This window comes from Eptatretus burgeri, chromosome 12 (genome assembly GCF_056783735.1).
Source record: "Eptatretus burgeri isolate ZD-2024b chromosome 12, Ebu_testis_v1, whole genome shotgun sequence".
Taxonomy (NCBI): Eukaryota; Metazoa; Chordata; class Myxini; order Myxiniformes; family Myxinidae; genus Eptatretus; species Eptatretus burgeri.
The window spans coordinates 84,723,252-84,749,773 of record NC_140972.1 but is presented as its reverse complement, the minus strand read 5'-3'; the positions used below and the strand labels follow the sequence as shown (position 1 = coordinate 84,749,773).

Sequence of the window (26,522 nt, the reverse complement as noted above, 5' to 3'; positions counted from 1 at the left end):
GTCTCTTGCAGCTGATAGCAGATCTGTGTGTGATGAATTGGCCATGATAAAGACCCTTCAAGGTCTTCGTAATAAATGGTGGAATGAAAAAAATATAAAAAATCCACACCTGGAACACAACATTCAACATTTCAGTTGTGGATTTTTTCCACCAAAGAAGTTCCCTTTCGTTATGTCAGTGGTATGCTTTAAAAAACAAAACAAAAAAGCATAATGGACATTCCCAGCACAAAAGTGCTGAAGATGCAGCAGTAACAAACAATATTGAAAATGTTTCTCGCGTTTCATGATACAAGTACTGTAATGCCAAAACTCCCGATAGGGATGCGTCAGGCAGGAATGCAAATCAGAGATCTGTGTACAGGTGCCAGAGAGTTTTACCCAGCTGTCATGAATGTGTCGTTGCATCAGAAGTTCCCAGGATCTCATTTATCATGAGCTCAATGTGACGATGTACTGCATTGTTTTATCTGTTCTCTCAAATTGTGAGCTCCCATCACCATCTCATATCCACATTCTATAAGCTTCCCTAATGAATTCCCAAGCCCCCAAAAATAAAAACAAATATAAAAATAATTATGGCATCAATAAATAAGTTACCATCTCAGAGGAGACAAAGTCGGCTGTCTCATCTGTTTGCTTTGCTTGCAAACGTTAAAAAGTTACACAGCACAAAGACCACACTCAGTGGTGTAATGGTTTGAGTGTCCACTCTAAGTCTGGGAGTTTGGGGGTTCAAACTCAAGCCAAGTCATACCAAAGACTTTTAAAATGGTATGTTCTGCTTTCTTTCTTGACATTTAGCATTTAAAAGGATAAGAGCAGGAACAATCCCCATAGGTTGGCATCCATGTGGAAGAGGAAATTCCTCCTTCGGAAATGCCCCGCTGAGTGTGGTGAGAAAGGTGGCGCCATTGTTGTGGCATCACTGGTACCCAGAATACCCCAGGAAGTGACGGCACTTCTGACAATATCAGTGCTGTGTTTGTCTTGTCTAACAGTCCTATGTTGCATCTTGTGTATTCGTCTGTATGTCCATGTTTGTGAAATGCATGTGTCTGTGGCAGCTCCACTCTGAGCCTGAGATGCTGAAACAAAAAACAAAGAAAAACAAGCTTGAATGAGCTAAGATCCTCGTCCTCTTAATAATGACGTCATAAAAACGAATATGACGTCATTGTGATGTATCAGGTTTGCGATAAATTATCTGTGCTAATGCCCGGCTTGATTCCCGCAAACAAAATTCAAACAGCTTGCCTACTTTCTGAGATAACGGTTTTGGCGATTTCCATTAGAGGCGATATTATGACGTCAACTTTTTTTCTCGGAAGAATTTCCAAAATCGGGGATGGTTACTGCCTGCGCGTGGGCTTTCTGCATATACATGGCAAGTTTCACGAAGATCCAATGAAAACTCTGGGTTGTGAAACAAAAAAATGTCAAAAAATAGAAATGACATCATAAAAATTGACATGACGTCACAGTGATGTATCATATGTGCGGTAATTCATCTCTGCTAATGCCCTGTTCGATTCACGCAAACAGAATTCAAAAAGCTTGCCGAGTTTCGGAGATAATATTTTTGGCGGTTTGCATTAGCGGAGATATTTTGACGTCATAAATTTTTTTCTCGGAGGAATTTTCAAAATTGGAGATGGTTACTGTCTGCGCAGGGTATTTTTACATATATATGCCAAGTTTCAGGAAGTTTCGATGAAAACTGTCGGCTGTGAAACAAACTAGTTTCGGAGATAATGGTATAGGCGATGTTCATTCGTAGTGGGGTAACTTTGCAAAACAATTGTGCATTTTGTGAGGAAAGCACCAAATTTGGCACAATCGTAGCCGAACATATTATGAATAGATTTGGATATTGGCCATCTCAAATTCAGCCGCTGATGGCTGTGGCAGCCATTTTCCACTGCCATCAAAAATTTGAGATGGCCCAATATCCAAATCTGTTCATAATATGTTAGGCTACTAGTGTGCCAAATTTGGTGCTTTCCTCACAAAATGCACAATTGTTATGCTATATTTAGCGACGTTGCCCCACTATAGTGGCGATATTATGACATTAACTTTTTTTCTCGGAAGAATTTCCAAAATCGGAGATGGTTACTGCCTGCGCGTGGGCTTTCTGCATATACATGGCAAGTTTCACGAAGATCGGATAACTCTGGGTTGTGAAACAAAAAATGTCAAAAAATAGGAATGACGTCATAAAAATTTATATGATGTCATAGTGATGTATCATATGTGCGGTAATTCATCTCTGCTAATGCCCTGTTCAATTCCCTCAAACAGAATTCAAAAAGCTTGCCGAGTTTCAGATTTTTCTTTTTAGGTGATTTCCATTAGCGGAGATATTTTGACGTCATAACTTTTTTTCTAGGAGGAATTTTCAAAATCGGAGATGGTTTCTGTCTGCGCAGGGTATTTTTACATATATACGCCAAGTTTCAGGAAGTTTCGATGAAAACTGTAGGCTGTGAAACAAAAAAGTCCACAAGAACAACGTGAGTAAGACTTAGAGATCCTCCACGAGGATCTAAAAAAAAAGGAAAAGTATAACCTTTCTAAAAGAGTCGGATATCATGTGCTCATAGTCTGGCCAAATTCCAAAGTCCTGCCTTGGATAAGGGCTGCTTCCACAACTCTGCATTAAAATGACTTTTATTCTCAGCTGCGAAGCACTCATGACTCATCCTCATTAGAATGTGATGCTCTGCTTTCGGATAATTATTTGCCTTATAGAGCGTGCCTGGTTGAATTGTTTTTATTACTATTGAATTTTGCAATCACGTTGTTTAGGTGCTTTATTAGACTGAATGCTAGTGATGAAATAAGGCTTGAAAATTTAACAGCAAATAGATAGTTCCATAATATTGCAAGTGCTGCAATAGGCCTTGTTTATAATCTCAAAAGAAAACAGCCCTCAATAATGACTTGTGAATCATACGAGGTATGTCCCAGGTGCTGAAACAAAGAAAATGAAACAAAGGATTGTTCCATTCTTGGGAATGTTCAGTTGACAGCTCCTGCAAATACGTCAGTGCAGAGGTAGAGCACTTACATTTGAGCTGTTTCACCTGGGTTTGATTCCCTGATTGGTGCTTCACAGGCGAGGTGTTGCATCACATAATGCACCGTCTCTCAAATAGACATTCGGCTCGGCCCCATCTGCTAGCATGACTTGGTGGTTGTTGAAAATCCCAGTGTCGTTCGATGAAGAGTAGATGAGTTATAGCCAGGCTCCCTGACCAAATTCCAAAAACCTGTCTTACCTGACAGGAGGCACTGCATCAGCTGCACAGTCACACTCCCAAGCACTGGCAGCCATGTGCGACATAAAGAAAAGGAGAAGTTGAGAGCTTCTTTTCAAGTGTCAAATTTTTTTCTTTTTACAGCATGTTATTTGGCTTTTTGTTATACAGTAATAAGCTTTCAAAACTAGTCAACAAATATGAAAAAAATTATTAAAGCACTTTATTTAGTTACTATATTATAATACTTCCTGGTACCAAAGGTAATGTGGCAAGTCTTAATCGACACCATAAAACGTTAACCATCTGCGCATTTGTTTGTTGGCCAACTTCTCCTGCAGTTTTTGGCTGATCTCAACTAAACTTGTAAAGCATACTCAGAAGGTCCTATGGCGTCCTAAGTGGACAGATGTCACAATTCCCTGGAAGGTGTTCATAATGAATGTTCAAAATGCGACTGAAAGATCAGTGCAACTGCAGAAATAATCTGAATAGAAAGGAGATGAAGCAACAGTTTTGAATGCGTGAAAGGTGTCAATGGATGCTGGAAAGGACAGAGCCTCATAATTGCAACATGATAAAAAGTTGTAGAAAAGGCAAAAATATGAAAAATCTTTTTGGTAAGTTAACCTTTTTGTGAATAGCTAAACCTTGAAGTATATTTCAATATATGTACTGATGCTTCAGCAGTATCTCCTCCTACTTAATCTCTATCTCCTATAAGGTATAGTGGTATACTATTCCTTTCATGCTGTGAAGGCACAAATGACTGCCGAGGCAGTTTCATTCATAAGGAGTACAGTCCTGGATGGGTGACCCTCCGACAAAGGTTACCCCAAATGGTGATTACCCGAGGCAGTTTCATTGGCAAGGAGTACAGTCCTGGATGGGTGACCACTCTGACGAAGGTTACCCCAAATGGTTATTACCCCAGTACACTGGTACTAATTTCACCAACCTTGGAAGGATGACAGGCTGAGTAAACTCCACCTGGTGTTAATTCAATGGTGAACAGGGGCTTGAACTTCGCACCCTAAGGTCCCAAGCCAGCCACCTTAACCACTAACCCAACACCAGGCTTACTGTAAGGTATACAGGTACATTTACTCGTGCAACACATACTTCACCGAGTATCAACCTGTAAACTACACAAGAACAATTTGGGATCACAAAAGTAAAAATTTGGAAAAGAAACAGTGGAATAAATGATACATCGAGAGAACACATTGGGTGATAGTGCAACTGCATACATTACCTGGGAGGCAAATCGTCAGCCACAATCAAGATAATCGTGAAAATAGAAGACACTAAATAGTTCAGCACAATATATGGCAATTAAAAATCAAACTGACCAGAATTAGAGGTCAGCACATGAGTGCACAGAATGGCAGGTGATTATTATGAGGAAAAAACAACATTAAGATAACATCATCTTATTATATTACTAAAACTCTCATCTTGTATATATGTATGTATGTATGTTCCCGAAATACAGCCAAAACGGTACATGATAGCACAAAAATTTTATGGCCACCTTACTCACCATTCATCTGCGGTGTGCAGTATCAAGTTTCATTCAAATCGGGCAACGAAAAAAATTATTTAAAAAATCAATTCCCGATTCAGTCAAGTACTCTTCGGGAGAATTTGATCAATGCAAACAATCTCAGCGGTATAGTTCGCTGGAGCTATCTCCCAATGGGTGATTTTTTTTTTAATGATTTTTTTTTTCATCAACCGCTCTCACAACGGGAACCCAACGGGTTCACGGCTCGTCGAGTTCAAGATAAAACTCAAGTGAATGGAAGTCATTGGATTTTTGTTGTTGTTGTTGGGGGGGGGGGTATTTGGTTGGGTGACAAAAACACATGACAAGCATAACTATAACATGTCCTGTGGCATGTTCTAGAACCCTGTGCAACCCATTTGAGATCGTGCAACTCGGTTACGCAACATTACACTCACGAACGCCGATGTTGGATGGATTCTTGTACAAATGAGTTATACAACTCAGTTATGCATGATAATGATTGCATATACTTTCTGCTGCTTCGTTTAATGAAACGTATTCACCTCGGACCCTTACGTTAACATCCCATATTAATTTTTGATAGGTTGGAAGTGAGATTTCCCCCACTTCTCACATACAGAGTCACCTTGCTCTTACATTATTGGGTTTTCATGTTTGTTGTTGTCTGCCATTTTCATTGAAACAGTTTCAAGTCCCCATTCAAGTCCCTGTCATGGTGTTATGTTATGCAACGATCATGAAAAAGCCTCTGGTGAGTGAGTTTGTCAATACATTGAAAAAGTATCCTATTATATCTCATATGCAGCGAGAACAGCACTCGGTAGAGCACATACCTCCGCCAGGCCAAAACAATTTACATGTTGTATCCCACCGATAGGCCGGATCTAGATCCGGACCGGAACCAAAATCTAATCGGCTCGTTCGAGTCACCTAACCAATTCATCCACCAAGTTTTGTCATAACTCGTCCACAACTTTGAAATATCATGCCATATATCATTTTTGGCCCCATCTCTCAATGGTGAAAAATAACCTCAAAATTAAAACATTTTCTTATCCGGATCCGGATTCAGATCCTCACCAAACTCTAATTCATTTGGCCTTATCACACACTCAACCTGTCCACCAAGTTTCGTTCTAATTTGTCCACAACGTTTTTGAGATATCCTGCTCACAGACAAACAGACAGGCGGGTGAAAACAACCTCTGTCCACCTTCGGTGGCGTTGGTAACTAGAAGCATGTATAGCATGCATACCGTAGTCTTGCGTTGCACACTCATTCTGAACAAAAATACCATCGTTAACTGAACACGCTACTATTATGGCCCACTGCTATTATGGCCCATATACAAGTATCCTCCATGCACCCTATTATGTCACATCCATTGCCATATCCATAGCTTTATTGATTATTAGGATATTTAATGACCAATTTGCGCAAATTAAGGCTAAATTGTATCAATGAAGATGAATATGAAACAATGAAAATGACAGCCGAGACGCCGGCACAGGTGGAACCTCAGAAAAAGAGCCCTTCTAATATATCGTTACGGTTGTGGGGGTAGATGGAGGAATCAAATATAGAATTTAGCACTGAATAGAGTAGTTTGGTCTGTGGGCATGTTAAAGGTACTCAATGTAATCAGGTTGGAAAACTGTGAGCATTAGTGTTAAATGTTACCACACGGGGTGTGGTGTGGTGTTAAGTAGCTAGGAAGTAAGAATAAGTTTCCCCAGTATGTAATCGCCCCTCTGTGACTTTTCCCTATATTTTTATATTTCAAGATTGGCAATAAAGGTGGGGGAACACATCCCTAAAACAACTATCTGAGCAGGCAAATGCCCCGACTTCCCGGGTTTTTGGGTGAGCGGGCCATGCCCCGGAGGTGGAGGATTGTTTGGCATGACTCGAAGAGGAAGGGTTGGTTGCGCAGAGAGAGAGAGAGAGAGAGAGAGAGAGAGAGAGAGAGAGAGAGAGAGAGAGAGAGAGAGAGAAAGAGAGAAAGAGAGAAAGAGAGAAAGAGAGAAAGAGAGAAAGAGAGAAAGAGAGAAAGAGAGAAAGAGAGAAAGAGAGAGAGAGAGAGAGAGAGAGAGAGAGAGAGAGAGAGAGAGAGAGAGAGAGAGAGAGAGAGAGAGAGAGAGAGAGAGAGAGAGAGAGAGACAGAGAGAGAGAGAGAGAGAGAGAGAGAGAGAGAGAGAGAGAGAGAGAAAGAGAAAGAAGCATGTCCAGAGAGAGAGAGAGAGAGAGAGAGAGAGAGAGAGAGAGAGAGAGAGTGAGAGAGAGAGAGAGAGAGAGAGAGAGAGAGAGAGAGAGAGAGAGAGAGAGAGAGAGAGAGAGAGAGAGAGAGAGAGAGAGAGAGAGAGAGAGAGAGAGAGAGAGAGAGAGAGAGAGAGAGAGAGAGAGAGAGAGAGAGAGAGAGAGAGAGAGAGAGAGAGAGAGAGAGAGAGAGAGAGAGAGAGAGAGAGAGAGAGAGAGAGAGAGAGAGAGAGAGAGAGAGAGAGAGAGAGAGAGAGAGAGAGAGAGAGAGAGAGAGAGAGAGAGAGAGAGAGCACGAGAGGAGAGTTCGGAGGAGGAAATGGCGGTTTCGGCAAAATTAGAAGATGGCATCTTTGCATCAACAAAGATGAAAATGAAAAAAAAAAATTCAAACTATATTCCCCATGGCTATTCGATCATATATATGAAGTTTCACATTGTTCTGTTAAGTGGTTCTGGAGAAGAATATTTTTACATTTTTATTTTCAATCCAATATGGCCACCAGACCACGTGATCGACGACATCAAAAATTGAATTTTTCACTCACGTCGGGTCGTATATCAGATATATGAAGTTTCAGATTTTTCGGATAAGGATTTCAATTCAACAAATTATGGCACGAATACCACTTCACCAATGGCATCATCATTATCACCCCATATACTCCATAAACCCATGGGGATTTGATGACAATTAATTTTTGTTGCGTGGTTTCAGAGAAGATTATGTCCAAAGTTTTTCCTTCATCTAATATGGCTGCTATACCATGTGACCCATGAAGTCAGAGTTATCAATGAAACATTCTCCATGGGGAGTCTATCCAATGTTTAAAGTTTCGCATCTATCGGAGAAGTGGTTGCAGAGGAAAAAAAAATAAGCGAAAATGTATGGATGTGGACACACAAAGATACACAGACAGACAAACAGAAAGATCGGCAGACAGGAACAAACATGGGCATTACAGTAGTCTCGCAAACCCTTTTGGGTGAGACTCATAAAAGTGAGGAATATTGCCAGTAAATTGGTTAATCACACTGAGACATGCAAATAATAATAATAATAATAATAATAATAATAATAATAAAAAGAGCTAGTAAAGGGTACAGTGGTGGCCGATGGTGAGGACACTGGTCTGGGATCCTGGAGATTGTGACTTCATAATCCAACTCTGAAGGCAGCAAGTATTAAGGATTTGGATTGTATTCTTCAGGAGGTCAAGTTAGATTTCGCATAGCTCTTATGTCACTGTGGTATCGTCAGTGAAAGCCCAGCTGTGTGATTCATGACTTTTGTGGTGGGATAATGTGTCTGCCGCACCTAGTCTGGTCTTCATGTATTGCTTGTCCCCTCATTTTGGTTGACTTTTATTCCCTTCCCTTGCTAATGGAGGTCGTTCTCAATGACAATGGATCCTTCCCTTCTTCTATGCTTGACACTTAAAAAAAAAACATTTATATTACGGAACAATTACGATATTTTCAATGATCTCGAGCCAACGGTGAAGCTTGTAAATAATGGTGGATCACGCCGCAGAAAGCCATTAGCACACCATGTACTTATACACAATGACAAGGACATCAGTAAGTGAAAAAAAATATATATATATATATATATATATATATATATATATATATATATATATATATATATTTGTATCACATGTGAGATTTGAACGAGGGGTTCTTGCATAATTAGAAAGGGATTCAAATGGGAATGCCCAACAGACCTTTACATTGAGAAAAACAAACCTGTCATGCAACGATTCATCGCAAAGATATTTGACTTGGAAAATATTTGTGTTCCATTATTTTTACTCGAGTCAGTAGTTTTAACATCAAGTCAAAATGTTTTTTCCCTGCAGTTATTTTATCCTGGTGATGTTTAGGGGAAGGGGTTGCGGGGAAAATAGGTGCAATTTACATTCATTTTCATCCTCAAGATAGGGAGACAGCAGCAAACCTCTCTCTCATTCCCCATAGCCAGGCGAATGAGGGACAGACATGAAAAAGGATGGCAATATTCAGAAGAGCTTATCACTTCTTGACACAGTTAAGGTCACATACATGCACAACGGATGACAAACCTTTTCCTTAGGTGAACATGGGTCAAAGGTTGCTTCCTCTCGATGCAGACACCCGTCATGTCCTTTCGCACGTTTCATTTGTGACCAGCTTTGTTAACTTTCCCAGACACATTTAACCCTCATTTCTTACTTTGAACATTTCAGTTACGACTCAGAAGTATGACACTTCCTCCAGCCAACACACCTGGTTTCCATTCCATGGCCGATGACGCAAGGTTTCATCAGCAAACGATGAAAAATTGCATTTAAGCTGATGAGCGAAACACAGTCACACATCTGTACTTTGCTGGTGACAGGAAGGCTCCTGTGCCGAACTCAAAAGGCCAGTGGACCAACCACATTGAAGAAAATGGAGATGAAACACAACACTAAGACAACTTAAGATGCTAGCGTCCGTCCGTATATTATATGAAGACTACAAGAAACGTCCATTGTTTATGCTCAATATTAATGCACTGTAAATAATGATAATAATACAATTCCTTTCGCACCATAAAGGCACATAGGGCTGCTGAGGCCGTTTCATTGGCAGGGAGTACAGTCCTGGACAGGTCGCCACTCCGACGCAGGTTACCCCGAATGGTTATTACCCCAGTACACTGGTACTCAGTTCACCAACCGCAGTGGAATGACAGGCTGAGTCAACCCTACCTGGTGTTAATTCAACAGCTGACAGGGGCTCAAACTCAGGACCCTGAGGTCCCAAGCCAGCCACCTTAACTACTAAGCCAACACCAGGCTATTCGTGCACTGCATAACAAGTTATTTCAAACACCGAATCAGATGTAAGCAAATTTTAAAAACAACATTTAAACTTCCAAAATGCACACAATCCTATTTCGCAGAATACCCCCGAGATTTCCTGATCGCATCACAAAACAGAATTGTTCAGAGATAATGACATAGATTTATTTTTTCCAGGCAATAGAAAAACATCATACCTATTAAGTAAACATTTTGTGCAGGCCATCATCATGGACGTTTTGTAATCAATCTTTCTCTTGGCAAAAAATATTGTTATTATTATTATGCAGAGGAATGTTTACCTCGAAGATGAAAGCATATATTACAGAAAATTACAGAAAATTTGCTATAAATAATAATACAGATAAATTATACTCTCTTGAAAGGTGTCGAGCGCGGACATGTTGCACAACAGCCGGGCCTTTTTTTTTTACAGTGCTGCTTGACCCATACCAGAAAGCAGAGAGCTGATAATGGCATATGGAAATTGCATTGGGCAAAGAGCCATTATTGTGCTTATGCTGGCATGCACTTCTTATCTGACCTCAATCCTTCCAATTTTTATTTTAATGTCTGCCCATTACTTATAATAGGAAAGCAACAGTAAACATGTTTGCAGTGCATTTATTTTTGAGCACCACCTGAATGCTAACTCAACAAGCCCAATGACAAAACTTTTCACGAGCAAGAAAAGATTCTTACTTCGAAAGATTCATTCTGTTTATCTCTTATTTTTAACGAAAGGGGGAAATTGCATCGGGCAATTTTGTAGAACAGCTAAACCAAATTGCGTCTTGAACAGCTAACCATCAATTATAAATTACATTTGAAAAAAACAAAAGTGGCACAGATTGTAAAACTGAGAAAAGGAAAACAAACTTCAGTCTTACAATCAGAGCATTTTCCCTTCCCAAATTATTTTTCTCCCAAAATGCTTCATTTTCAATCTTTCAGACCAACCAGTGGGTTGGCAGGATGGTCTAGACTCTAGAGTCTAGACCCGAGGTCGGCAACCTGCAGCCCGCGGGCCAAATGCGGCCCGCGAGCTCCTCCTATGCGGCCCGCGGTGCCTTGTCCGGATTTCCATTAGGTGCGGCCCGTGAAACATTTTTCTGAACCGACGGCAAATTTAACATATGTGGACATATGATTCTTCCACATATATCACAGTCTCTGTACGTCACAATAAATTATTTTCGCTTCTAGTCCACTTAACTTGGTCTTAAATATTTTTTCATTGTCATTTCAGATTGCTGAAGGTCTTAAGGTTCAATTTACAATTACATTTATTATCATTGTTTTTAGGTGTGTTTGTTATTTTTCGGGTTGGGAGGGGGGTACGGCCCGCGAGGTGGCCCGAATGTGGCCCAGTGGCCCGCAGCCTGGTTTAGGTTGCCGACGCCTGGTCTAGACCATAGAGTTACGCACACTCGCTTCCGAGCTGTCTTGCATGGGTTTGAATCTAAGGACAGCCATAAACTGTCATCTTAGTACGTGGAGGAGAGGGGGGGGGTGGGTGGTGGGCGATTCATCAATGTGCCCTCTCGGTTGGACGTAAAACTAGGCGTACTGTCTGACAGCACGAGTTGGTGGACGTTAAAGATCCCCCGGTGCGGCATGCTGGCACCCTGAACAAATTCCAATTTCCTGCTCTGACTTACAGGGGGCACTGCATTAGTGGGACAGCTGCACACCTAGCAATGATGCAATCAGCAACCACAAGCTGCATACAAAATTAATGAATAAATGCCTAACACTCGACTTTCTTCATGCTTTTTCACACTGCACCTCTGCCTCCCATAATCTCCATAACTTCCATTTTCCTCTCTACATAGCAACTCCAGCTCTTTGTTGCTTCCTCATTCATTCAGCAACTACTTGAAATAGCCTTCCCATACTTTCAGTACCACCCCCTACTCCATCACTAACTTCTCGTTTCCATCATCAGTCATGAGCTCACCACTCCCCCCCCCCAACCCCATCCCCATCACATCCGTACCATCCTCATCCCTATCTCAAGCTATTTTATAGATCATCTTCTACAGGCTTGTGCCGAGTTGTGACAAGCTTCCCCAACACTGCCTTGCAGTCCTTGATCCTCCACAGCTGATGCTTCGTAACTATCATCAAATCCAATTATGTCTTGTGTTGTCCACTCCTACATGTAATCTTGGCGCTCTCCCTCTTCGGAAAGAACGAATTAGCTGCAGCTGGACCGTTTCTCACCACCAGATTCACCAGACCTCAACCTTCTCTATTCACTATTCCCCATCTGAATCTAACAACACACTCTTCACCCTGGTTCCCACTACTCCCACATGCACATTGAAATCACCTGCAATGCACAACATCACCTTCTTTTTTTTTATTTTATTTTATTTTATTTTTTTGTATACCTTGGTCGAGGCTCGTATGAGAGCAAACACACAACTCACAGCAAAGAGGCATGAGACAAGAGGGGCGGGAGTGGAAGGGACAAAACAGTGGGGAACAGACACATTAGGTGAACTGTGGAAGGGAGAGGGATGGGGATGGGACGGGGAACATGGCGAAGAGAAGATGGACATTTCAGGGACTTTCAGGAAGGAAAGTAGGAGAAATGAAGGAAGTGGGCTTGGGTGGATTATCGGGGGTAGAAAAGATCGAGGATTTGGATGGGGGAAGATAAAAGGTGGTGGTGAACAGCTGTTTTGAAAGCCTGGAGGGAAGAATGGGAAAGAATAGAGTGAGGTAGTTTATTCCAAAGGCGGGAAAAAAGAGGAATGAAAGAGTGAAGATGAGCAGTGATTCGTGATTTTGGTAGTTTTACCAGAAGGGGGTTGTTGGCGGACCTTGAGCGCCCTGTGGAAATGTGGTGGGGACAAATCGCAGAGAGAGCAGGGGGGCAAGGCTGGAGAGGAGTCGGTAGAAGACAGAAAGACCACCGACCAACCAGCGGTGATTGAGTGAGAGGCCCAAAGACTCAGCTTCATTGCGGGAGATGCCGATGATCTTAAATGCCCTGGTTTCGACAGCGTGAAGCCGAGAAAGGTGGGAGGCAGGAGCACCAGCCCAGAGGGGAGAGCAGTACTCCATCAGGCTACGGACAAAAGCTTTGTAAGTGGTCAGGAGCTCAAGAGGGCTGAGGAAGGACCTTGCACGACGGAGGATTCCCAGTCGGCGACTGGCTTTTGAGGCGAGGTTGGAAATGTGACTTTCCCAGGAAAGATCATGGCAGATAGTGAGACCCAGAAGCTTGAAAGAAAAGACTTCTTCCAGAGGATTGTTGAGAAAGTGGATGGGGGGTTTTTGTAAACGGTCCTTTCGAAGAGACATAGTGAGAGTGTGAGATTTGTCTGGATTGAAAGACATGTTCCACGTGTTGGACCAGTTTGTGATTTTATCCAGATCTGCAGTGAGCGAAGAAGCTGCTGCTTGCCGGTCTGAGGGATGACAGATGGTACGGCAGAGGGTGGAGTCGTCGGCAAAGAGAAATAGAGGATTTTCCAGAGAGTCCAAGAGATCATTGATGAAAACCAGAAAAAGAACAGGGCCCAGAACGCTACCTTGAGGAACTCCAGCCTGCACAGGAAGAGGGGATGAAAGAACTCCATTTAGGGCCACACGTTGACTGCGACAGGAGAGGAAGTCTGCGAGCCATGAGTGGAGATGGCCTTGAATACCATGGGAAGAGAGTTTGGTGAGTAGGGCAGGGTGCCAGACTGTGTCAAAAGCACGTGATATGTCCAGGGATACGGCTCGGATTTCCTGTCTGGCATTGAGGACCTCCATCCATTGATGGGAGAGCAGAAGCAGCATATCCAGGGTAGAGTGACCTGGTCTGAAACCAAATTGATGATTGGAAATCAAGCCATTGGAGAAGAGGAAGGATTTCATGTCTGAAGCAATGATAGATTCCATAACCTTGCTGATGATTGGGAGAAGGCTGATTGGTCTGTAGTTACAGGGATCTGTTTTTGCACCTTTTTTATGCAGGGCAGTGATGTTAGCAGATTTCCAAGCAGATGGCAGATGACCTTGGGCAAATGAGAGGGTGAATAGAACAGAGAGAGGGTGAGCAAGAGCAGAAGGGCAGGCTTTGAGTACACGTGGGCTGATGCCGTCTGGACCGGTTGCAGAATCTGACTCGAGGTTTGAAAGCAAGCTCTCCACCTTGTCAGGAGAAAAGGATACAGAGTCCAGGGATAGTTGGGTGCAACTGGGTAAAGTGGGTAGAGATAGTGATGGGTTTAGGACACAAGATTTAGCTGCAAACACCGAGTTTAGACATTCAGCTTTATCACGTGTGGAATCAGCAGTGCGGCCATTTGAGGTAAGGGAGGGGATGGAGGGGGAACATACACCAGAAACAGATTTGATTAAACGCCACCAGGATTTTGAGGAGGGAGAGAGGTTTGAGAGTTCAGACTTGAGATGAGAAAGATGTTGTTTTCTGCCTCTCCTGAGGGTAGATACACACTTGTTCCGAGCTTTGTGGAAAGAACTGAGATTGCCCTCAGTTGGGTTTGCTTTCCATGAGGCAAAGGCAAGTTGTTTCAGGACAACTGCCTCGCCACAAGCTTCAGTAAACCAAGGGCGGGAGGAAGGGTAAGACAACTGAACACGAGAGGGGATAAATCTGTGCATGAGGGAGAGCAAGTTTCTTTGAAAGAATTCCCAGGATGAGTTGATGTTTGAGAAAGTAGTGATAGGAGACCAGTCTGTAAGTTTGATGGCTGCTCGGAGACTCTGCCAGTCGGCTTGAGTGAAATGCCAGACTCGACGGCGGTGAGGTGGTTCTCTGATAACAGCCAGAGAGATGTCCACTTTGACAAGGACGTGGTCAGAAGAACCTTTCCCATCAACCTGTCCAATGTGTAGTTGTACTCCTGTTTACCTGCCTCAATACTTCCTGTCTGTGACCCATACACTGACATAGCACACATCAGTTGTTGATGGATCATCAGCCATGCCATAATTATCTGTCCCTCCCATCTCTCCACTCTGACCACCTCCCTGCTGATCTCTTCCGATATTAATATCTAAAATCCGATACTTCTTCCATCTCCTCATGCGTAAAATGGCTTGTATCCTTCTCGCTCAATCTCCTTTCCACTTGATCTCCGAGACACACAACACCTCCAGCCTCCTTCTCTACACCATCTCTACTCTGTCGACCATCTCAACTCCTCTCCCTTCGGTTTGTAGCATTATAGTAACTCAGCAGCACTGCCCAAGCTGACCTGCATGGCAGTTCAATCTGTCCAGCACGAGACCTCAAGAGCAGGTTCACATTTCCCCACTCATCACTGCACAGAGAAGGAAAATAAACAAGCAGAAGGCAAATAGTATCAGGAAAAGTGATGAGGCTACAGTAATGAAATTTAGAGGAATGTGAACTCAGCTGCTCTTCAGGCGTAATGCAGCACAGACTGAACTGCCATGCAGTTTGTCACCCCTGCCTTAAAGTTCCCAACAAAAGTCAAACTGGACCAACTGCAGGACCATGTGATGCAACAGGACATTTGCCACTTTGAAGTGGACACAAGGACCCACACCAATAACCTCCGCAACAGCACCAAATCTTTCAGTATGGGTTGTCACAATAGCTCTCATGCAACTACATCAAAATCCTCCATAGCAACCGTTCTGATTGTGGTGCTGAGCGGAAAAACTGTCATGGTAAATTGTAATATTTTTTAAAATGTATTTTCAGTCGTTATATGCTCATGCCAATGCCAAAATGAGAACTTACAAAGATGTAACTTTCCTCTGCATCAGATCATCCATATTTCATCAAATGGAAAAAAAACGTTAACTGATGGGAAACTTGACAATATTTCCCCAAACAATATTTACCACTTTTAAATATAAACCAGGCAAGAGCTTATGGTACTTCCCCCCAAGTTCCCCGAAGCGTAGTGTCTGTGTTTGTCTCGTCTCGCAGTCTTATGTTGTATCGCGTAAGCGTGTGCGTGTGCGTGTGCGTGTGCGTAGCAGCTCCTCCCTGAGCCTTATATCATCCCACTACTGTATATTAAATAAGGCAATCGTCTGCATGTATGTATGTATGTTCGTTTGAAAATCATCGAAAAAATGGGGATGGCTCGATCTCTACCAAATTTTGCGTATGTGTAGGTCGTACCCAGGTAGTATATGTGTATGTGTGTAGGTAGTACCAAGGTAGTATACGTGTATGTGTGTAGGTAGTACCCAGGTAGTATATGTGTATGTGTGTAGATCGCACATATGAGTAGGTAGTACCCAGGGAGTATATGTGTATGTGTGTAGATCGCACATATGAGTAGGTAGTACCCAGGTAGTATATGTGTATGTGTGTAGGTAGTACCCAGGTAGTATATGTGTATGTGTGTAGGTAGTACATATGTGTATGTAGTACCCAGGTAGTATATGTGTATGTGTGTAGGTAGTACATATGTGTATGTAGTACCCAGGTAGTATATGTGTATGTGTGTAGGTAGTACATATGTGTATGTAGTACCCAGGTAGTATATGTGTATGTGTGTAGGTAGTACATATGTGTATGTAGTACCCAGGTAGTATATGTGTATGTGTGTAGGTAGTACATATGTGTATGTAGTACCCAGGTAGTATACGTGTATGTGTGTAGGTAGTACATGTGTATGTGTGTAGGTAGTATATGTGTATGTGTGTAGGTAGTATATGTGTATGTGTGTAGGTAGTATATGTGTATAGGTAGTATATGTGTATGTGTGTAGGTAGTATATGTGTATGTGTGTAGGTAGTATATGTGTATGTGTGTAGGTAGTATATGTGTATGTGTGTAGGTAGTATATGTGTATAGGTAGTATATGTGTATGTGTGTAGGTAGTATATGTGTATGTGTGTAGGTAGTATATGTGTATGTGTGTAGGTAGTATATGTGTATGTGTGTAGGTAGTATATGTGTATGTGTGTAGGTAGTATATGTGTATGTGTGTAGGTAGTACATGTGTATGTGTGTAGGTAGTATATGTGTATGTGTGTAGGTAGTATATGTGTATGTGTGTAGGGAGTATATGTGTATTTGTGTAGGTAGTATATGTGTATAGGTAGTATATGTGTATGTGTGTAGGTAGTATATGTGTATGTGTGTAGGTAGTATATGTGTATGTGTGTAGGTAGTATATGTGTATGTGTGTAGGTAGTATATGTGTATGTGTGTAGGTAGTACATGTGTATGTGTGTGTGTGTAGGTAGTATATGTGTATGTGTGTAGGTAGTATATGTGTATGTGTGTAGGTAGTATATGTGTATAGGTAGTATATGTGTATGTGTGTAGGTAGTATATGTGTATGTGTATGTGTGTAGGGAGTATATGTGTATGTGTGTAGGTAGTATATGTGTATAGGTAGTATATGTGTATGTGTGTAGGTAGTATATGTGTATGTGTGTAGGTAGTATATGTGTATGTGTGTAGGTAGTATATGTGTATGTGTGTAGGGAGTATATGTGTATGTGTGGAGGGAGTATATGTGTATGTGTGTACGTAGTATATGTGTATAGGTAGTATATGTGTATGTGTGTAGGTAGTATATGTGTATGTGTGTAGGTAGTATATGTGTATGTGTGTAGGTAGTATATGTGTATGTGTGTAGGTAGTATATGTGTATGTGTGTAGGTAGTATATGTGTATGTGTGTAGGTAGTATATGTGTATGTGTGTAGGTAGTACATATGTGTACGTAGTACCCAGGTAGTATATGTGTATGTGTGTAGGTAGTACCCAGGTAGTGTATGTGTGTAGGTAGTACATATGTGTAGGTAGTACCCAGGTAGTATATGTGTATGTGTGTAGATAGTGCATGTGTATGTGTGTAGGTAGTACCCAGGTAGTATATGTGTATGTGTGTAGTTAGTACATATGTGTAGGTAGTACCCAAGTAGTATATGTGTATGTGTGTAGGTATTACCCAGGTAGTATATGTGTAGGTAGTACCCAGGTAGTATATGTGCAACTATGTACTGATAAGGAGTGATGGTATGTTTGAAACCATTTTCATATTTTGTGAAGCACTTTTACACAACAGAAGTTCCATCAAGACCCGATAGAACGGTCCTCGTGGAGCTTCTGACATTGTTCTTGTCTGATATTTGGTTATAATCCAGCTACAGATTGACCCAGGGTCAGGTCATGGCCACAAATAAAACTAGAAAGGCACTCTTCAACATCACGACGTCGACCGATATGCCTCTGCCCAGAATATTACATCATTATACATACTTGTACCAAGTTTTACTTGGATCCCTTCAGCCATTCTGAAGTTATCGTGGTAATAAAAACTTATCATGGACTATAACCTTTGACCCCTTGATGCTATATGCTAATCAGTTCATCTTTGCATTATTATACATACTTGTACCAAGATTTCTTACATCCCTTCAGCCGTTCTTAAATTATTGTGGTGAAGAAAACCTATCACGGATGCACGGACGGACAGACAGACAACCTGAGAACAGAATGCCTCCAGCGACTGTCAGTGGAGGCATGGGGGTAGGGGGGGGTGGGGAAGATGGCTTATGATTTTTGCCCAATCTCCACCAAATTTTGCATATGTATTGGTAGTACCCAAGGTTAAAAAAAAAATTCCCTCTCCCCCATGAGTGGGCGGGCGGGGGGGAGGGGGGGGTTGACTTGCCAATGCTCCAGAAGGGAGCAAGTGATTCACGTGCATAAAAATAAATAAATAAAACCACACTTGCTGTTTTCCTCTCTCCCTTTTTCCCACCATTCTAACGGGAGATGCTGGAAGCCAATAAATGATGTATAAGGGGAGAGATTCAGGAACTTGTTTTCGTGATCGCTCAATCTGATTGTGAGGATGTGTTTATGCATATGTTGGCCTAACGTGGTTCGCTATTCATTATATTGCATGGGAATTACTGCGAGATAATGACGAAAAACTCCTGACTAAGATATTGCCACATGTAGTCCTCAAATAGTGTTCATACATTTTAACCCCTTATCTATTTTGAGGTCTCTGGCAGGATAGTGCAGACATGCTTACCTTTCAGATATCTAGCCTGGGTTTGATTCTCAACCTGACAATAAACTGTTGGATTGGTGATTTGCAGGCAGGGCGATGATTCGCAAAGTGAGCCGTCCCTCAAATGCAAGTTAAGCCGGGTGTCCCGCCTGATAGCAAGAGCAAACCACAGTGTAATGCTGTGATAACTTGCTTTGACAACCACAAACCTGCCTCTGGGCAGAGCACCAGAGCCACACAGAACTAATGAAGCTAATTTAATAATTATTTCCACGAATTTTAAAATATATTTTTCTCTATTTATTACAGAAACAAGAAGTGTGAAAACTTATTAAAACAATGAATCCCTCATGCATTATGTTCATGTCCTGGCACAAGCCATAGCATTAGCTCATACGTCACGTTATTTGCAGGATCAGGTAACAGTGACAATAAAGACAGATGGTATCAACATGTCATTTGATACAATCTGAAGTTAGATTATAACCAAATATCAGACAAGAACAATGTAAGAAGCTCCACAAAGACCGTTCTACCGGGTCTTGGTGGAGCTTCTGTTGTGTAAAAGTGCTTTCACGAAATGTGAAAATGGTTTCAAACACACCATCATTTCTTGTCAGTACATATCATGATGGGTTTGATATATAGATCAGCTTTATGATGTCATAGAATGATGCAAAAACTCGATCATTTCATCTGTTTTCACTGCTAAAATGACTGCGATAAAGGACTCTATCAGCAGGTTTTATATGCTAACAAATGCCCATTTGCGAAAATTAAATTTACAGCCGTTTGAAATATAGTGATAAAACCTATTGTGGAATTGTAATTGAAATGATTTACTCTGGGGATATGGGCAAAGCCATCTTGAAGGTTAAAATACTCGGAAAACAAAATAAATGCCCGATTTAAAAAATATATATTTACACAAAATCAGGTCTCAGATTAAAAAAGATAAAAAAATAAAAAGATCAGGAAGGTGTATTGTAATGAAAGCCGAGACCATAAATGGTCCATAAGAATGAGTCATGGTCCAAACGAATGAGAAGGGTCTCTGAATATAAAGAAAACTGTAAGATAGTGAGTGCAGGTAGCAAAGGTAGAAAAGACCACAGGTAGGAAGAAGGCACAACAGCATGGAATTGCCCATAAAACTTTAAGTGCTGAAGCAAATGGTAGGGATTTGATGGACACTGGAAGCAGATTCCAAAAGTGGGAGAAAAGTGGGAAGAAGAAGTGGAGGTGAAACAGCCAATATTTATTTTCATACAGGATTCAAAACTCATGGAAAGGCAGAACCACAAGGAGCAATGGGTCATCAACAAAAATGGAGTAAAGGGAAAACAGTAGGATAACAACAAACAGATACACCACAGCACAAGGAGATGAACTGCAGAAGAAGGGTGAGAACAAAGTGTCAGCGGGTGGAGTGAAACTCAATTGTGGAAATGAGGAAGACCATGGTACACAGCAGACTTAAAATCCCGCAGGGGGAGCTTGAGAAAACAAACTTAACACATTTACAAATGTATTTAGGCAAAAAAAAAGAGAGGCATGAAATAATGAAAGTGAGCATTGAGTTTAGGCTTGAGGAGAGTAACAAAGAAAGGGTTTCTGGAAGAATGCATGCAACTTTGAGGAACAGTATTTGGGTAGAGAGGTGAGAAAGCAGGAGGAACAAGATCAGAATAGACGCAGCAAAAATATAATAAAATGGAAGACCACCAACCTGCCTGCAGTGAGCAAGAACCAGACGCTGCAACTGAGTTTTCTGATGCAAGATTCCAATGGTACAGAGGGCCTAAGACTCGAGGGCCTCAAGGGGAGAGGGGAAAGACAGGAAACACTAGCATTATTAGTATACGTTGGCAAGACATATTCCATGACACTCAGGATAAAGGCTGCTATAAGCTGAGGAGAGCAGGGAAAGGACTTTACCCTGCGGGGAACATCAAGTTGGTGGCTGATTTTGAAGGCCAGCTTGGAGATACAATCTACCCAAGCCAAGTTATACCTGATAGCGAAGCCCATACAGTGGCTCCAGCTATTCTACCTCTTCCAGAGGCTGACCACAGAAATAAACTGGGGGGTTTGCCATGCCGGTCCTCATGGAGATGTAATATGAGAATATTGGTCTTTCTTACACCAAAAGATATTCCGGGGTAGATGGCTAATTGCTTACTTTGTCCAGGTAGCCAGAGAAAGATGCTGCTGCAGCCTGTTTGACAAAGGGGATTAGAAATGGTGAGGTAACAAGGTTTAGCCAGAGTAACGAAAAAAAAAGTAGGGGTAATAATGGGTAAAAACTTTGATTTCACCAAAATAACAATGTGGAGATGACTAGAATAAAGTGTGCATCTGAAGGGCTGAAAAGGCAGGGAGTACATTACCAGATGAGAGATGGTCACAGATTGAGAGGTTGATAACTTGTCACCAGTGAGTAAACAGTAATATCTGGACAATGGCCTCGTTTTTTTATTATTCCGCCGATGATTGGAGTTGTTTTTTCTCATATAACAGTTTTGAAGCATTTAATTCTAGCCCCACAACTCCTGCACCTGAAAATATATCCCTCAGGTCTGCTCAGGTAAAGCTACACATAAGCAATAGCTTTTACTGCTTTTCTTACTTGCTTTTGGGACTTTCCATCTTGGTCATCTTTTTGCTACAGAGACCTACAATATCATCTCATTATCTAATAGCGACAAAGACAAACAAAACCAAATAAGTTGTCCAAATCTATTACCAGCGGAACAAAATCCCCACACCTGTGCATCACAGATCTGTCACATTTCATAAGAATGCACAAAACAATACCATTGGCTGCACATGGACCTCAGCCAGGATATTAGCCAGCTAGTAGATTACTTGCATATGCTAGTAATATCTTTTGCACAAGTAACTTCTAAAAGTTGACTGATATGCGCGGAAGCTCACTTTTTCCCCTTTTATTCACCAAAAAGAAAAGATTGATGTGTCGAGTCATGATTTGCTGCAAAGTGTCGAGCAATTCTTTTTCCAGGTTGCGGTTTGAAGGCCAATCCATTTAAGTATGACAATTTACAGCTTTACTGGTTTAAAAAGATATGGCATCCCGATTGGGCACCAAATCATCAATTTGTTTCGGAGTCGCACGATGGTCTTCTTTGTTTTCTGTTATGTGGCACAGGAAAGTTCTGTCCTTGTTTTAATAAAAATTTAATGAAACCGATTTTAAATATATATATATATATATATATATATATATATATATATATATATATATATATATATATATATATATATATATCATGCATACATACATACAGGGGGCTGCAAAAGTAGTTATACAGTAATGACATACTGGTATACTCCTGACTGTATACCTACTTTTGCAGCCCCCTGTATATATATTTTAATGCAGTAGGCTATTTGTCATTTGGCACACCACAAGCAGTAATTAAAGGTACATTGCCCAAGTAAAGTTAATCCAAGCCACCATAGGGATTGAAGGGGCTATAAGCACACCCAACCCTACTTTTGTGAAACTGGGTAATTCATAGACCCTGTCCCACTTTTGTGAAATTGCTCCATTAGTCCACCAAACCCAACTCTTTTGAAAAGTCAAAAGCCCACAGCCACTTCTACATGTCCAGCATCACCCAAAGCCAAACGATCTGAAGAAAAATATTTCAGCAAATGCAAATGAGGTAAACATTATTGTGGTGGCAAACAAGCATGGCCAGAATATTACCAACACTGACATTCTTTCAAAGTTATACTTCGTCTTTAATATGCAGTTTAAGAAGATTCCAGATCCAGATAAATTATGAAAATGCCAAAAATTGAAGATTACAGAGTTTCACCCCCACCCCCCCCTTGTTTTGAAAACAAGCTCAAATGAGCTAAGATCCTCGTCCTCTTAATAATGACGTCATAACGAATATGACGTCATTGTGATGCATCAGGTTTGCGATAAATTATCTGTGCTAATGCCCGGCTTGATTCCCACAAACAAAATTCAAACAGCTTGCCTAGTTTCGGAGATAATGGTACAGGCGATATCCATTAGCAGCGATATTATGACGTCAACTTTTTTTCTCGGAAGAATTTCCAAAATCGGAGATGGTTACTGCCTGCGTGTGGGCTTTCTGCATATACATGGCAAGTTTCACGAAGATCCGATGAAAACTCTGGGTTGTGAAACAAAATGTCAAAAAATAGGAATGACCATAAAAATTGATATGACGTCATAGTGATGTATCATAAGTGCGGTAATTCATCTCTGCTAATACCCTGTTCGATTCCCACAAACAGAATTCAAAAAGCTTTCCTCGTTTCGGAAATAACTTTTTCGGCGATTTACATTAGCGGAGATATTTTGACGTCATAACTTTTTTTCGAGGAGGAATTTTCAAAAATCGGAGATGGTTACTGTCTGCGCAGGGTATTTTTACATATATATATATATATATATATATATATATATATATATATATATATATATATATATATATATATATATATATATATATATATATATATATATATATATATATATATATATATGAAAATATATATATATAAAAATATATATATATATATATAAAAATATATATATATAAAAAAATATATATGTATATGCCAAGTTTCAGGAAGTTTCGATGAAAACTGTAGGCTGTGAAACAAAAAAGTCCACAAAAAGAAGATGAAGAACAACAACGTGAGTAAGACTTAGAGATCCTCCACGAGGATCTAAAAATCAACACAGCATTTAGAGATAGCAAATGACAAACCGCACTCAGGTTCTGATTTCATTTTGATACTCCATACTCTTTACAGAACATTGATGCTGCCAAAGCTGTTCCTTTTTAAGTCTTTGGTATGACTCGGCCAGGATTTGAATCACCAACCTCGCAGACTCAAAGCAAACAATCGAACCATTGCACCACCGAGTCTGGTGCACTCAAGTACCCACACGTATTTAATAACTATAATTTTATTATAATAGGCCAGGGTCACAAAAGTAGTTATTGCATGCATTCGAGATGGACTGCACAAATAGGTTTTCAACACCAACATGTAACTTCCAAACAGGTAAGTGTGCCTCACAAAGTACCACCTTCCAGGGCTTGGCACAATAGCTGAGAGGTAGGGTACTTGCATGTATTAGAGATAGACTTCACCAATATTTGCGCACCTTTGAGCTATCTAGTTTGCGTTTGAATCCTGACCCGACTATAAACCGTTATCCTGATGCTTCACAATGAGTTTGCCTTCCAATAAAAATGGATGCGAGTGTCTGGGTGTGCCATCTGCGAGCTTCACTGGTGCTCCGCACAGTGTCTTTCAATAGAAGAGACAATTGTGTACCAACCACCTTCACGAGGTATCCGGCACACCCGGAGAGGAAAGGTTGGTGTGCGACCTGGATAATCATCCGCCAGTCCAATGCGAGAGCTGCCACCTTCCCCAAAGTATCTTCCAATTCTACTTACTTTCCAAAAATGCAGTGAAATATACCAGAACTTCAGCATAATTGCTGTCATCATTACTTCATTCGCAACGAGTATAACACATTTGTTAAGTTAACTTGCACAAACGCAAAATACTCACAAAAACATTGCACACCAGCTTTCTGTTTGAGCATATGATCGTCATACTTCATTATTCTTCCACGGATTTTCTGATATTCACATCCACGTATATCATTTTCAGTTTACCACGTCAACCAGGCTGCTTCCCAAATAAATATTCACCAAAAACTGTTACGCTTAAATGTGTCACAATCATGGTGGTACCACGTGCATGTTGAGATCATTGTCAATGAATTACATCATCCACGGATGTTACAAGAGTGGTTAATGAATTTCTGAGTGGCTGACATGAATTAGACCTTGGTGAGCTTCAATGTTGTTGGTTTACTCAGCATATGAAAAGGTCCACTAGGGTACATTAAAGGATCCATCACATTGCTTATGATTTGTTTCTGGACCAAACTGTATAAATTTGTCTTTAGTGATGTGGAGATACGTGCCCTTTGCTATAAATAAAGGTCCCATGGGGGTTATGGGTGCATTTTATGAAAATTGGCGTTTAAGTATCGGAATGTAACAACTCCACCATAACCACCCCCACCGACACACATGCACACACACACTTCTGGTTTCCTAGATAAGCAGAAGTTCTGGAACCTTCAAATCTTCAGGAAATATCATTTCTAGATTTTTTTTTTAAACACTCATATATTCAAAAGTAAAAAAGTTGCCATTCATATAACCTTTTTCAAGCCTCAGGTGTACAATTCAGTCAAGCAAAGCAATTCACTCATAAGAAATCTACTCTCCTGGCTTGCTGACAAAATGCTCCCGATCAAATGCTACTGCGTTCCGATTTGGTTGCAGTCATAATAAAACAATGCACTTAATCACAGATCAATCCCAAATGAGCCACTGTGAGACATCTGAGACACAAACCTCCATTGTGTTTTTTCACTGGGACCAAACTTTACATCTCACCTCATTTCATGGAAAAAAAAAAAAACAAACAATTATATCCCACCTCACCTCATAGAAATTACCATAAAATTTAGGTCCGACTTCAGTTCATGAAAAATCAAATTTTGTATCTTACCACATTTTACACAAATATGAACAACTGTTCGATCGACAAACCTTTTGCATTTGATGTCCCTGTTGGTCTCTCGTGAGGCTCACCATTTCTGGTGGTGTTCAGCAAACACAAATATGGATGGAGTTCATTCAACAAATGTCTTTCAACATTAATTAATATAATAATAATAATAATAATATAATAAATATGGAATGCCATAATGCAAAATCGTTATGAAAGATGATAATTGGAGCAAAGCTTCTGATCAATGATTTGATGGGAAAGTGCAAATCTTACAATATTCTCCTTTTGTCAGCTGGCTGTTTGATCCCACTCCTTAGTGGAACACCGTAAATGTGACAGTAAAAACGATAACTATTACATACAAAAGTGACAAAACTTCAGCGAAAGAAGAAGAAAGAACAATAACGAATACAACAGGCAAAAAGGAACAAAAAGAGGAGCAATTTTAAAAGGAAAAAAAGAGAGGAGAAAGAAGATGAAAAGGAAAGATTGGGGGAGAATTCAAGGGGGAAGAAAATGAAAAGTACAAGGAAGAAGAAGTATTAAACAGAAGACTGAGATATACAGATTTTTAATCAATTTATTTATTTTTTTAATCATGATTAATAAGACCTGGTCTCACCTTTCACAGACACGGACTGTCCACGCAGCGATGATCCACAGAGAGATGCTGAACACCAAGAGCACAGTGCCTGGGCATATGGTCATAAGCGTCTTCATGACAAAACGAGTGTTGAAGGTGATTTTGTTGAGCGCACCAATACTCCGTGACGATGCGTCGGTGAACAGCTTTGAGTGCAGCAACATGACACGGGCAATGAGATAGAGGCGAAGGAACATGGGAATGGACAAGATGATGTCCACATCTGCCTCATAAGATAATGGAGTGTACAAAAAGGCATGACGAGCTGTCCACAGGAATCTGTATTCACCGGGAATAGGATGAATGGCGCAGACAAAAAGCTCAAGGCCGATGGAAAATATGCGTTCATATGTCATGGCGATACGCCAGTCATCTGCACCATTGTCCACCATGAAGAGC

The 26,522-nt window shown here is 40.9% G+C and overlaps 1 protein-coding gene across 2 annotated transcripts in view; it reads right to left on the bottom strand.

Annotated features, from left to right (window-relative positions):
- Window positions 1–26,522, bottom strand: part of LOC147016026 (small conductance calcium-activated potassium channel protein 2-like) — a 420,626-nt gene that overhangs the window by 370,974 nt on the left and 23,130 nt on the right. For both annotated transcript variants that reach the window (XM_085848716.1, XM_085848717.1), the window contains exon 3: window positions 26,103–26,521. In XM_085848716.1, coding sequence (XP_085704842.1) covers window positions 26,103–26,521 — 419 coding nt within the window. The remainder of the gene's footprint in view (window positions 1–26,102; window position 26,522) is intronic.